Here is a 14,127-nt window from a genome sequence, read left to right as displayed (position 1 = left end):
CTTCTATCAACCATCTTTGCCAGAAGACATCTCCATAGCAATTGATACCCCATAAGCACATAGACAGCTATTAAATGGGATACTATAATAAGTTTTGAAACATTAGGGAATGTCATACTGTAAAATAAATGAAAGACAGAGAGTGATACATTCTATGTGTAGTTATGCCTGGGTTACAATAGTAGGCGATTCTTTTTCATTATATAAACACCTATCTGGTTTATAGTACTATGCACTTTTTCTCTGTATGAATACTTTCTTTAACAGCTTTTGTTCAGTGGTATCGAAAATATAGAAATCCTGTTCATTAAAATGTACCCATTAATTAACTTCTTCCAATGAATTTGTTTATTATGTGTGTGTACGACTGTGGATACACTTGGGTGTGCATATCATGGAGCATGTATTGCGGTGAGAGGACAACTCAGAGTCTGTCTTCTCTTCCTCCACGCGAGGCCTGTGGATGAAACTCAGGTTAGCTTTGGCAGCAGAAACCTTTCCTCACTGAGCCATTCCACTGGCTCAGGATGTCTTAGTTAAAATGGATACTTCTTCCTTTACAAAAAGAAAGCAAACAATTTTAGGACCTGACTATAAAAGGGAGCATGCACACATATGTCATACTGGTCCTTTGCATTGGTGGGAAAGATGTTACCTAGGCAACTAGCAAGAACTAATAAATGATACATTATTGCAAGTGTTCTAAAAAATCAGAACAAACTAATTTATTATACTTCTGTCTTCATTATACACCAAGTTGGTGAGTTAAACACAACAAAATTATCTTTTCTTCTTTAAAAGTGTCTACTAAAGATAAAAAGAATATAGTAACAATTAACATGTAGTTCATTACATTAGAAAATCTGATATACATATTTCTATTGCCTGTTAGCTTGTTCTAAGCCTCTTTAACTATTAAAAAACAAAGAGGAAGGAAAAGAAAGTTGTTGCTGAAAGGCAAACATTCAGTTCAGTTGATACAACATTACAGTACAGTCAACTAACATCATTCAACAAAGTAGCAAGTTTAGTCTTAGCTTGAGTAAAAGTCTGTAGACCAGGTTGCTACAAAAGATTTAATGCTGCTTCCAAACCATATGTTAGCTGTTGAGAGGACAGTTTGGTTCTTCGTATTGATGGCTTCAGAAGAAAGGGGTCAAGCACAGGAGAACCCCCACCTGTCATTAATCATTTTTATTGAGCATTGTAGTTAAGACAGCATTATTGAGTTTAGCACATAAACTAAAATAAAATAATGATAATAATATAATAATCATAATAATGATGATAAGGATAAAAACCAAACACAGACTGGAAGCTGAGAGTCACTGCCAGCTGTGTCAAAGCCTTGCGATACGCTATACTAAAAAACTTTGAAATATCCACCCATCCTCTCCACTCTGCCACAACTAGCAAAGTCAAAAGTACAAAAGTCTTCACCTTGTTACTTTTGCAGAATAAAGCAAAAATGTCTTTGTGCTCCTTACTACCAGAAGCAAAATACCCACTGAGTTACCACATGTAATAGCTTCTGGATGTGTCGACCTGGGTTGGCTTGGTGTCTGCTGAGCCATCTTTGTCCTTGTCACTGTCACCTTCCCAGAGGTTAATGAGTGGGGGGTACAGCTCGTTCAGTGGGATGGACGAGGTTTTTTGCATATACTTTTTAAGCGAATGGTGGTAATTTTTCCTCTTAAACCTTTTTGCAATATAAATGGCGATGGATGCTAGACTGATGACAGCGAACATGGAGCCCATCACGGCAGCAAGGGCTGTGCTGGTTTCATGGTCAGAGATGTCCAGGGCGAAGGCAGCTGTTTTGGTTGTGACATTGACACAAGACTTTTGAGTCTGCTGGTGGATATTGGACACTGTGAGACACACTTCATAATCTGTAGAAGGTTGCAGATGTGTTAGGTTATATTCGTGAACGTCTACCGGCACCCTGGCTGTGTATGTTATATGGGGGTTGTCGATCTTCATAGTGGCAGATGACCATTTTAAGTTTGATGTCATGACATTGGAATTAACTTTCCAGGATACTAAAATCGAATGAGATTCTGTCTGTTTGACATATATTTTCAGCACCTGGGCACCATCTAGAAGGGTTCCATTAACCTTGATTGTTGCCACTCGAGTGTCTGCTCCTTGGACATTCTGGGCAACACATGTGTACCTTCCTGAATCTTCAATCTGTATGTTTGCTATCTCCAAGGTGCCTTCACTACTCAGCTTGTATTTATCTGAAAGTGTTTCCACGGTTATCTTATTTCCAATGGGAGTGACCCAGTAAATCTCTGGTTCTGGCTCAGCCATGGCCCGACAGTCTAGGAAAAGTGTTGTACCGATGTCCATGTTTAAATGATTTGGGAATGTGTCATGCGATATCATCGGGAGACACTGCTCACTTGAGTCCTGGATTAAAACCTCCTTCACTTGCTGCCCTCTGTACTCAGGTGGCATGGCACAGAACATGGAGAGGGGCTCCATGAAGCGAATGTTGGTTTTGTTGGAGTTGATCCAGTGGATGACACAATCACACCTCAGGGGATTGCTGTGGATGCTGATCTCACGAAGATTGGGAAGAGATTCCACTGTTTTTTGGTACACAGCATTCAAGGCGTTGTTGTTCAACATTAAGCTTTCTAGAGCTGGAACGCTCCGGAAAGCCAAACGGTGGATGTACGATAGCTTGGGGTTATTGGTTGCTTCGAGCTTTGTCAATTCTGGCAAGTTATCCAGGGCGTAGCGGTCCACCGAAACCAGCTCTCCCATGTTGTTGATCCCCAGTTCTTTCAACCGAAGCATATTTTTAAAGTCCCCTTCTTGGATTTTATGAATAGGATTTTTATTGAGGTCTAAGAATTTCAAATTTGGAACTTTCTGCAAGGCAAGTTGAGGGACTTTGATCAGTTTGTTGTCATAGAAAGACAGGCTCTCGAGGCTATCTAAGCCTACCAAGGCATTTCCGGGAACATCCGTGAGGTACATTCCTGCTAAAACTAGGCTTCTCAGGTTGGAGAGGGGTCTGAAGTTCATGTCCAGGATTCCAATCACAGGGTTTTCCCCAATCATGAGAATTTCTAGGTTGGGTGTGGAGTCAAACCAGCGACTATCGATCACTTTCAACTTATTGGAATTCAGGTGCAGCCTTAAGAGATTTTTCAAGCCAGAAAAGGCATTGGCAGAGATTGTACTGATTTGGTTATGGTTGATGTACAGTTCTTGAAGGTTGCTGAGGTCTTGCAGACAGTAATCCGTCATCTCTGAAATCTGATTTTCCTCTAGATGCAGGGTTGTGAGCTGGGTCAAGTTTGCCAGCCCTACCTCTTTGATGTTTGTAAAGTTGTTCTGGGAGAAATCCAGCTCAGTCAAGTTGAAAAGCTGCTGCAGCTCATCCACGGTCTTGGCGATGTTATTGCTCTGTAAGAGAAGCACTTGTGTGTCACTAGAGAGATTGCCAGGGATCCTTGTTAGACGGAGGTCATTACAATCAACAGTGGTGGCTTCTCTGTATGTGGACTGTGGGGTAAACCAAGGACGAATTTCACAAACACAAAGCTGGGGACACTCACTATTCAGTATGGAAGACTCAGTTAATGAAGTTATCAGCAAGCCCAGCACCATCTGGCAAGCTGCTTTCCCAGTGCTCAATCTGGCCATGGTGGCTTGCCAACCACACCCAGTTCCTGACCAAGATCTGAACACTATTCAGTGGCAAGTAGAACAGCGAGCAGATAGTGTAAACATTCAAGCGAGTCTCGTTTGAACAGAATTCTGGAGTCTGAGGTGTGGTTTTCTGAACTTCCCAAGAGGCAGGAAGCAATCTGAAGTCCTTGAACCGTGTCACTCAATTCCAGGCATGTGCACAGGTCCTTGTGGGAGTTAACTTCAGCCAAATCAAAGTCTTGAGATGTGTCTGAAAATCAGATCAGGGGAGATGTTATGCTTATTCTGTAGACTGCCTTTTGTTTACTATAAGGGTATAGCCACTCATATAGCTGAAGAAATGTGTTCAGAATGCTTTCAGAATATCCAAGCAGACCCTGAGCCTTAGGATGCTCTTATGGTCTACTTATTGCACTAACATTAGCTAGAACTCCTTTGTCTTTATAATTAGAACTGCACACACTTTAGGATAGGCATTAAACACACACTCATACTTGGAATACCCAGGAAAACCTAAAGATACCATTTATTTAAAGACCAAGATTATTTTAGAAAGTGCATGTTTATGCTTCTAAAATGATGAACAGTCACTCTTAGTAAAACCAAAACATGGATGATAGTTCATGAAAGATTCTGCACATCTTAAATTATCTATGGTATTTTCACTATTGTCACATTTGTTTTCAGAGATGAACAGAATTCCAACTCTAACAACAAAAATAACAGGAAACAACAATTAATCTTCCTTAATACCTATTAATATCAAATGACTCAATTCCCCAGTAAAAAGACATAGACTAACAGCCATGAATCTCAGAAACTAGAAGGTCAGATTTCACATGAAATATGTCTTCCAATCCTGAATATTGCTCTTTTGGCAGTGTACAATGACACTTCTAGAATACAAAGGATGAACACAAGACATCTAGACCAATGGAACACTGAACCCAGAAATAAAAACAATCTCTGACAAGGACTGCACAATGGGAAAAGGACAGTTCTTTCAACAGAAAATACTGGCTGAACTGGATATCCACATGGAAAGAGTAAGGCAGTGACCTTAGCTTACATCATCTTAAGAAATTAACTCAAATTATATCGAGGGCCTAAGTGTAGGATAGAAAATAATAAAATTCCAAGAAGAAAGCAAAAAGGGAAAGTTTCACTGTTGAGTTTCACAGTTATTTGTTGCAAATGACACCAAGAGCTTCAGTACAAAAGCAAAAATAGACAAGTAGCATGGTCTCACAGTTACAGCCTTCTGTGCACGAAAGAAACCAGCAAATATAACAGCAGCCTAAAATATATGAGAAAATATTTAGAAGTTATTTACTGGGAAAAGAGATTATAACTGCATTAGTAAGTCCAACAGTTGAACAAAAGCCATAAAAAACATTAGAATGGTCCTGTCAGAATGTAGAGAATAGGGCCTGGTGGCAAAGACAGAGAAACTGAATCCTTTATGCATTGGTGAGGCTGTACAATAGTGTGGCCATTATAGAAAACAATGTAGGATGTTCTCAAAAAATTATAAACATAGTATGAAATTCTCAAGAATTAAAAAATATGTATTTAAAAATTATATTATTATGTGAGGCAGCAATCTACTTCTGTGTATAGATACAAAATAAAGGCAAGATATCAAAATGCCTTCTGCCTACCCATGTCCACTGCAAAATTGTTTATAAGAGTCAGGAGTTGGTGGTAAGCTAGATGTCGGTCAATAAGACTATTGGATAAAGAAAATATGTTGTACAAAATTGACTTTCAGTGTCCGTGGGGTTCACATCACTGACTCAATCAACCTTGAAAGAAAAGTATACAAAAAATGTCTGACTGTGTTGGATAAATACAGATGCTTAACATTATTTACATAGAATTGCATATCATTTACATAGAATTCAAATGACTTGAGTATTATAAGTAATACATAAATGTTTTAAAGTATTCCTCACAGGAATGTGTGTACAAAATTATAGGCAAATACCCCATCATTTTATTGTTAGGTATTTTAGTATGTATTATTTCTTGGTATTTGGGGTGCTGGGTCATCCTCTGACCAGTTCTCCTAAGGATGGGGGATTAACATACAGGTAATAGGATATTGTGTTGATTCCATTCTTAAGAAGGATGCAGTGTTGTTAAAATCATAGACTCAGAAAGCAGAAAGGTAAGAACCAGGTGAAGGGATTAGTGTCTAAGTGTTTTTTCCAGTTATGGATGCTGAACAGTCTTAAAATATTGAGTTAAACTGAACTTAGAAACGGGGTAGAGTAAATTGAATGCTGTAAAAATGACAGTAAGTGCATTATAATTTAGGCTACCTTTCATCACATATATAAATTAACTATTTTAAATTCTGTAAAAGTAAAAATGGCTAGTGTAGATTAGTTAAAAACAAAAGTAAAAAACAAACCAGCTTTATTCTGGGACTGGCTGGTTAAATCTGTCAAATGTGAGAAGAAAATGTTCTGCTAATTATGAGAACAATGTTCCACAAACAAAACCTGGCAGTTTCAGGAAACAATCCCTTAAAGAACAAACTATGGCCATAAAGGCTCAAACTTGGCAAGGGACACATTTCAATAGATGTCTTTAAAACAATTAGACAATTACATTTGATGCTCTTTTCTCCCAATGAGATATGTGTGGTACACTCTGCTCTGAATATAAAATCCCAAGGGAAATGGATTGCATGGCATCATCACTATAGAAATGACCCATACTCTCACCTTCCTTATTTGTTTTAGTTTGGATGTTAACCAAAATGATAATATTTGGTGGGACGTAATGCTTAATGTATGCATTAAGCTCATATGGATTTGAGAAAAAAGAAATACGCATATGCCATAGAATCATGATTACATATATCTCTATTTCTGCATGAAAAGTTGAACAAACAAAGGCTGTGGGAATGTAGAAAGACTTCTCTTTAGGGAGGAAGGGGTCAACTGATCTATATCCAAATGCTGGCTTCTCCATTTTGTAGATACAGAAGCAAACTACTTGAATTCTTTTTTTTAAATCCCTGTTCATAGTTAAAATTAAGGCCATTTACATATTCCACACACATGAAAATTATTTTAAGTAAGTAAAGTGACCTATGTGGAAATATTTAGCCTGATGTCTTAGAAACAGCACTGCTCATGGTGGCCTCTCAAAAGTTACTTGGATCTCTGGCATTTCATTGAGTCATGTCATCCTGTTCTCAGCTCATGAGTGGGAAGTAAAGAATGAGCAAAGCTTCTAAGGGTCTGGGGCATGGAAGGTACCTGGGAGCATCCATAGAACAATAATTTACCACTTCTGTTTTCAACTAGTGTTAACTGGAATTAATAGATAGAAAGCTACAGACCAAATACTGCACCAGACCTAAATGAATGTCTGGTACCAAATAAAGTACCAATGGCAAGTTGAGAACATATCTCAGTGTAGGACTGCATTGTGTGCATGACACACCAAAGGTTGATCCCCAGCATGATAAAACAAAACAAAACAACAACAACCAAAAATTCAAATCTTTTGCACCTCCAACTTGGAATTATCACCAACTCTGGGTACTCTAGTTACAACAATGGAAAACTAAATTTGATCCTCAAATGAAGATAGAATGACTTAAGACATCTGCTTTTATATGCAAACTTCCTTTGATGGACAGATAGTTACATATAGTTCTGGCAGGCTGGAGAGGTGACTCTTCAGTTAAGAGCTCCTTGTTGTTCTTTGAAAGGACCCTGGTTAGTTCCTTGCACCAAAATGGCACCTCACAATGTCCTATAACTCTAGTGCCAGCACTTTCTGGCACTATGTTGTGTCAACTTGACACAGAGTCAACTGAGAGAAGGAAACCTCAATTGAGAAAATGCATCCACAGCACCAGGCTGTAGGCAAGCAACCTTGTAGGGCATTATCTAAGTAAGTTACTGATGTGGGAGGGTCCAGCCTATTGTGGGTGTGGCCATCCCTGAGCTAGTAGTCCAGGATTCTATAAGAAAGTAGGCCAAGCAAGCCATAAGGAATAAGGGAGTAAGCGGCATCCCTCCATGGCCTCTGCACCAACTCCTATGTGCAGTTCCTGTACTGCTTGAGTTTCTGCTATGAATTCCCCCTTGATAGAAATATAAGCAAAATACATCCTTTGTTCCTTTACTTGCGCTTGGGTCATGATGTTTCACGTTTCATCACAGCAATAGCAAACGCAAGAACCTTCTATAGGCACCAGGCATGGACATGGTGTGAATACATACATGCAGGCAAAATGCTCATACACATAAAAATGAAAGTTAAACATCATTTGGCCCTCTCAAGTCTGTAAGACTGGACCACTGCAGTATGAATCTTTATATTTCCTCTTAAGAATAACTTTAGTAATGATGCAGTGCGATTTTGTTTACTCTAGCCTAGAGGCTTAACAAAAGAATTATTCTATCAGTACAAATTATCCCAGTAGCCCCTCCCATGTGGAGGTAGTAATAATTTGATAATATGAAGTCAGCACTGTGGACTAACCTTCCAGAAGGATTTGTCCTGGGCCTGAAGTCCATGCTGACTTCTGCTGCACACACAAGTGTTTATTGTTAACACTCTCAAGGACTTTAAGCTTTTGAACCAAACAGAAACCTCACTTTAGAATCAAAAGTACAGCTTTGAGAAAGTCGTGGTTTGAAATTCAGCCCTATGACCTTGGACCAATTGCTAGAACTTCCTAAGTCTCAGTTTCTTTTTCTTTTTGAAAATGAAAATCATAAAATCTATTTTGCAAGTATAGTGAAAACTGAGAGAGCAGATGTTAACACTTTTTACAGAAAGCCTGGCACATCACAAGTGCCCAATAGATGTTAGATATTATATTTACAGATTTGTTGCCTCTTATTGAATCTAAATCTTTTTTTTTTTTTTTTTTGGACATTGAGGACAGAAGGAATCATTGAGTAGGTGACTCAGCAGAGGATGCCCACTGATGTTCAGAACCTAATGTAGATGGATACTGCAGGTGAAGCCAGAGAAAGAGATGATAGCAAATCCCTTATGGGGGAATCCATCTTATTTCCCTTCTAAAGGAAAAAAGACCTGGAAAGTGCATCTGAACTGCTAATACACATAGGCTATACATTAATGTTTCAGATGTTTTATTTCATCTTTGACCCTTCCTCACTCCTAGATTTCTTTGTCTAGCCAGTTTTCGTGGTGATATTCCTGGTTCAGACACTGTCCAAGTTGGACTACTCTGTCTTTGTTAAAAATCATTAGAGATGTTAAATCCAAACAGGAGGCAAAGATCTGTCTCTACAGTGCATTAGCAAACAACCAAGCATATCCCATCACAAGGGCTGAAGGGAGCTTGCAGGGACTCTTTTGCATAGAGAACTCTCCTGAGAGCCCACATTATTCATCAACTAGCAATGCAGCAGTATGCCTGAGTGGGCCAAACAGCACAATGAAATACCTGCCAGAGAAAGGATTCATTTTGACTTCACCACAACTTTCTAGGTGACCTTGAATAACTCCTGTAACTAAGTAAATGGAGAACAGAAGTCCTCATAGCTTCTCAGGCCAGAAGGAGACTCAGGATCCATCAGATCTCCCCATTCTGATGCCCTGAAAAACTACACTCCCAACTATTTGCAAGAGAAATAATGTACCTTCCTCCCTCTGCCCTCTTTTCCCTTTTTGTTATTAAACTATGGGAGAGATGGGATTTTATATTCCAATGTTCTGAAATTTAGCACTTCTTGGCTTCCCAGGGCCAGGAATGTTGTTGGTAGGTTGAACAGAGTAGTAGGCAGTGGAAGAGAGAGTAAGCCAGTCCCAATCAAACATATTTCAGCTGTGCAGACTGTGCAGCGTCAGCTCTCTAAGGCCTTTTATAGCACGTAGGCACGTTGTAACTTCTGACTTATTGACCAATGTGATCACTGATACTGCTGAGTTATGGAGAACATTTGATAGCTAAATGATTCGATAGATACGCCTGGATATTATCTGTAAAGACTGCATGTGTGAAAAGCTACAATTAGAAACATTAAGGTATGAAGCTTTGCTCTGAGGAAAACTTCATTAGATTTTTTTTAAAAAAGACATTTTGCCCCATTTTTACTTTTTTTGGGGGGAGGGGAAAGGTCTTATTTAAAAAAGAAATGGAGATACAACTTTAGATATTCCCTAGATGATCAAAATGACCCAGTTATTTGGTAGAGAGACAAAGCAAGTCCCAAATGCTCCAATTCAGCATTTCTGAAGCTCACTTTAAATATCTGCGGTAATTTTTCTGGCTCCCAAAGCAAAATATAATTGTTCTTTCCCACATTTTTATTTTTTTATGCTTTAATTATTATTTAATGGACTCCCCAATTCTCTGGTGGGTTTGAGTGGTATAAATACACTAGTGTGCAGAGAGGATGGGCACAAGTGATCTTTTGATTCTCCTTCTTTCTCCTCCTTCTTTCAGGCCAGGGCAAATTCATCACCCTGCAGGTGCAGCCTCAGCCAATGTCTCTGGGAAAAGCTCAAAGGCGCAGCTGGTCTCCAAGCTAAGCATAAAAGCTGGGGTCACAATTCATTCAGCTCCTAAGAGGAGCTGGGCATGGCCAGCACATTAGTCCTTTGAGGAGTGTTGGCCAGGCATGGTAAACAGGGCAGGGCTGGTCTGGGTGGACTGAGGAATCACCAAAGAAAATTATAAGAAAGAAAAAAACAACAACAAAACAAAAGAAAAATGAGAAGTCAATAGTCCGGTGCCAGCTGGCAAGAGTTCAGTCCACGTGGGTGGCTTGGCATGGTTGACAAGAGCTGTGGAGAGAGAGCAGTAGCCTCAGACTGTGACTGGGCTCCCACTAATCAAAGGCAAGCAGGCTATTTCCCTGCAAGATCTGGTGAAGCCAAGTTGGAGGAAGGCTTCAGAGATAGCGAAGAGCATCTTAACCAACCTTTCGCTTTCGGGTCACATATTTGGATAGGAACTCTGACTTCATTCCAAATCTCCAGCCACCTGCCTTTTATAGAATACCACCTCCTCTTTATTTCTTAAAAACCTTAAACTACATGTATTGATTTGGGAGAGATATGCCATCCTACATATGTGTGGGTCAGAAGGCAATCTATAGAAATTGGTTCATTTTCAGCATCTCAACTCAGGTTATCAGCCTGGGATGTCAGGCTTGGAGGCAAACACCCGTGTAACTGAGGCATCTCACTGGCCCTGAATTCCATACTTCTTCACTTAGCTTGGGCTATTTCGGCAAGGCTGTAAATGATCTTTTGGTTCTTCTTCATTCTCAATCTTGAAGGTTCACTGGCCTTTGGTGTCCAACTAATCAACCATGTATTAGTAACATAGGAAAAATACCACACTCAGTTTAGCAATAGTTTTGTGGCTTCTGAACCCTCCCACCATAACCTCCTCTTTAATCTTTGCTTTGGAAAATCAGGAGTACAGTAGATACCTCAGTTAATCATGCTTTATCATAATGTATGGGTATAAGCTGGTGTCCTCCTGGGCAGGTCTCAGGAAAGGTCAACTTGTCAACTTCCCATGAATTAAGATTGCCTCTTGAGGACTGGGAAGATGGCTCTGTGGTTAAGAGCAGTAACTGCTTTTTCCAAATGACCCAAGTTCCATTCCCAGCACCCACACTGTAGCTAACAACTGTCTGTAACTATAATTCTCAATGGACCCGAGACCCTCACCCAGATATCCCTCAGGCAAAGCACCAAGGCACACAAAAACAAGTAGTAATGGTTTGTATTAGGAATATGAAAAATTCTGTGGTTCTATGGGGGTTGCTATTACCCTGAATTGCTGGTGATGTATATAGAATGCATTTGTTATTCTGTAACAAAAAAGAGAAAAAGATTGCCTCTTGAAAGCCCTCCCCTCCCCGTCCAATTCACTTTCAGAATGCATTTGCAGAAGTGCCATTATTTTGAAGATAAGAAACAAGTCATAAAATGTTAATTAAATCTTCACATTTTAGTTACTTAGGATTTCAACTTTTTAGACCACAGGAAATCTCTTTAAAAAAAAAAGTCTCCTCTGCATTCATTCTGTGAGAATGCCTTTATATGCCTCTTCATTGCAAGAGAGGTGGGATGACAGGCTAACCATTCACACTTCTGGTTGTTGTTAAAAATAATGTTCTCAGCAAATTTCATTCTCTACCCATCTACCAAACAAAAACAGAACATAAAACAAAACCAACAACAGAAGCCAGAGATAGAAATCCACTCTATCTCCTATGCACATCTCAGCTAGACGGAAGCAATAAACTAAACTAAGGGGATTAACTTGTTAGTTCGTGAAAAGACAAGAAGTACCTCTTTGAAGCAATGAATCATTTTTTAACTTCGCAGACACTCTTAAAACTTTTTCTTACAAAACAAACAATAAACAAACAAACAAATATCCATCTTTCAATTTAGTACAGACCTGCTCCACCCTATGCACACATACTTGTGACTGAGAGAAGTCTACTATCCAATCCACCCTTTTCTTCCAGTTTCTGCTTTAATATGGTGTCAATCTGCATGCAGTACATCCAAAATGATGATACTGACTGAATCTGACTGACTTAATTCAGTTAAAAAGATCTTCACTTTTATGATGTTACAGGGCCAGGAACACCACCAACCAGATCTTGCCCTGAAAGAGCTTATAGCCTTATGAGAGAGAACAAGATATGTATACAAGTGATGATAGGAGACAACATATGTCAAAAGAGAGGAGTGAATATGTTGGTTCTCTGAAACATACATCAGAATTGCCATCCTGTGACCACCCTGCTCCATCAGTACCACCCAATATGACTCCCTGCCATGACAGAAACATTCTGTATGTACATAACTCAGCATGGCAGCTCTTGAGTACCTATTTCGTATTTGAAATGTGTCTGGTGGGAACAAGAAATGGAATGTTTATGCTTTATTTTATTTTGATTGACTTCAATTAGGTTTAAATAGCCAGATGTGAACAGCAACTACCATTGCAGGCAGCATGGCTATCATTCTCCAAATCCAGCTGTTCATTAACCTGGGATCATTATATAGGCTGTGAATTCGTTTGCCTCATGACAGTTTGATCAACTACATCTAGATGGGTTCTGGAGATGCATATGTATGTGTAATAGTGCCACTGAAGACTGACATGTGGATCAAGTTTAGATACTTCAACCTTCTGCCTTGGTTTGATTTCGCCCAGATACCATACACAGGCCCAGAGCAGCTTACAGGCTATTGGCTGGATCCCAGTGTCTGCCAAGACTTAGCTTTGCCCTGTATGTTTTTATTATGCATGTAATCAGAGGTGACTTTGTGTTCATAGAGTGTTGGAGAGGCCCAAGGTTATGTTTGTTCATCGCAGTAGACACTGTTCTTAACAGAGTGTCCAGTCTGCAAATGTTTGATAAAAGCTTGAGCAAACAAGGGGGTCACAAAATATATTTAGATAGTCTTCCATGGATTAGACATTTTCCATCTCTGTTACACAATAAAGAACAAATGCTCAAGGAATTGCTAGATGTCAGTGTAAGCACATAGAAGAAAAACAGGAAAGCCCAGACACTCTGCTAAATGGAAATAGTATTATACTGACCTTGAGGTACTCATCTTTCTACTCACAAGATGGTGAGTAACAGAAAGATCCATAACTGGTAGGGGACAGAGAGGGGGAGGGGGAGGAAGGAAAGGGAAAGAGGGAGAAACGGAGGGAGGGAGGGAGAGAGGGAGAGATGCCAAGAAGACTACTCATTCCTAAATGGGGCATCTATATCATGCCCTCTTATCCCAAGATTTAGGGATAATTTGCAGAAGAGAAGGTAGGAAGATTGTAAGAGCCAGAGACAGTTGGTGATTACAAAGATACACTGTACTCTGGACAAAACAGGCCAACTGTACACAGAAACTCACAGTGGTGGTGACTACTATGTGCAGGACCTACACAAGATCAAGACAGACAAAACTCCAGCATGATGCTATGATTGAAAATAATAGAAAATATCCCTTATAAAACCACTGGAGCCCTATACTATGTGCCATGCCTCAGCATATTTTCAAAAGGGAAGGCTTCTTGAAAGTATTCCTGAAACTATTCAGAAGTGTGTCCATCAGATAGTCTGGTAGAAGGCTGTGCATAGAATTGGCACTCAGAAATGGTATTGAATACACACACACACACACACACACACACACACACACACACACACAAACTTCATATTATTGTGAGAAAGATGGAAATTGCTTTCAGGAACTCCTGAAATTATCTCTTTATTTGCCAACAGCCAAAAAAGGAAGGGACTGGAAAAATATACCAGAAAGGGCAGCTCTTCAGAATGACTCAGTACAGACTTGCACCAACAGATTGGGATCCAAACCTGGCTCTGTACCTGTGTTGGCTCCCTATTCTTCCTGTCTCCCTTTGGGTGTGGCAGCAGTTTTTACAACCTAGGGTGTTATAAAAAGATGCAG

General features: G+C 39.6%; 1 protein-coding gene across 1 annotated transcript in view; it reads right to left on the bottom strand.

The window, feature by feature from the left end:
* Window positions 1-691: 691 nt before the first annotated feature.
* Window positions 692-14,127, bottom strand: part of Lrrn1 (leucine rich repeat neuronal 1) — a 33,866-nt gene continuing 20,430 nt past the window's right edge. Inside the window, exon 2 of the mRNA XM_031382799.1 lies at window positions 692-3,919. Coding sequence (XP_031238659.1) covers window positions 1,513-3,663 — 2,151 coding nt within the window. The 5' untranslated portion in view covers window positions 3,664-3,919 and the 3' untranslated portion in view covers window positions 692-1,512. The remainder of the gene's footprint in view (window positions 3,920-14,127) is intronic.

The sequence above is a fragment of the Mastomys coucha genome, unplaced genomic scaffold, assembly GCF_008632895.1.
Source record: "Mastomys coucha isolate ucsf_1 unplaced genomic scaffold, UCSF_Mcou_1 pScaffold20, whole genome shotgun sequence".
NCBI lineage: Eukaryota > Metazoa > Chordata > Mammalia > Rodentia > Muridae > Mastomys > Mastomys coucha.
Note: the sequence above shows the minus strand (reverse complement) of the source record. Positions and strands in the feature narration are given on the sequence as shown.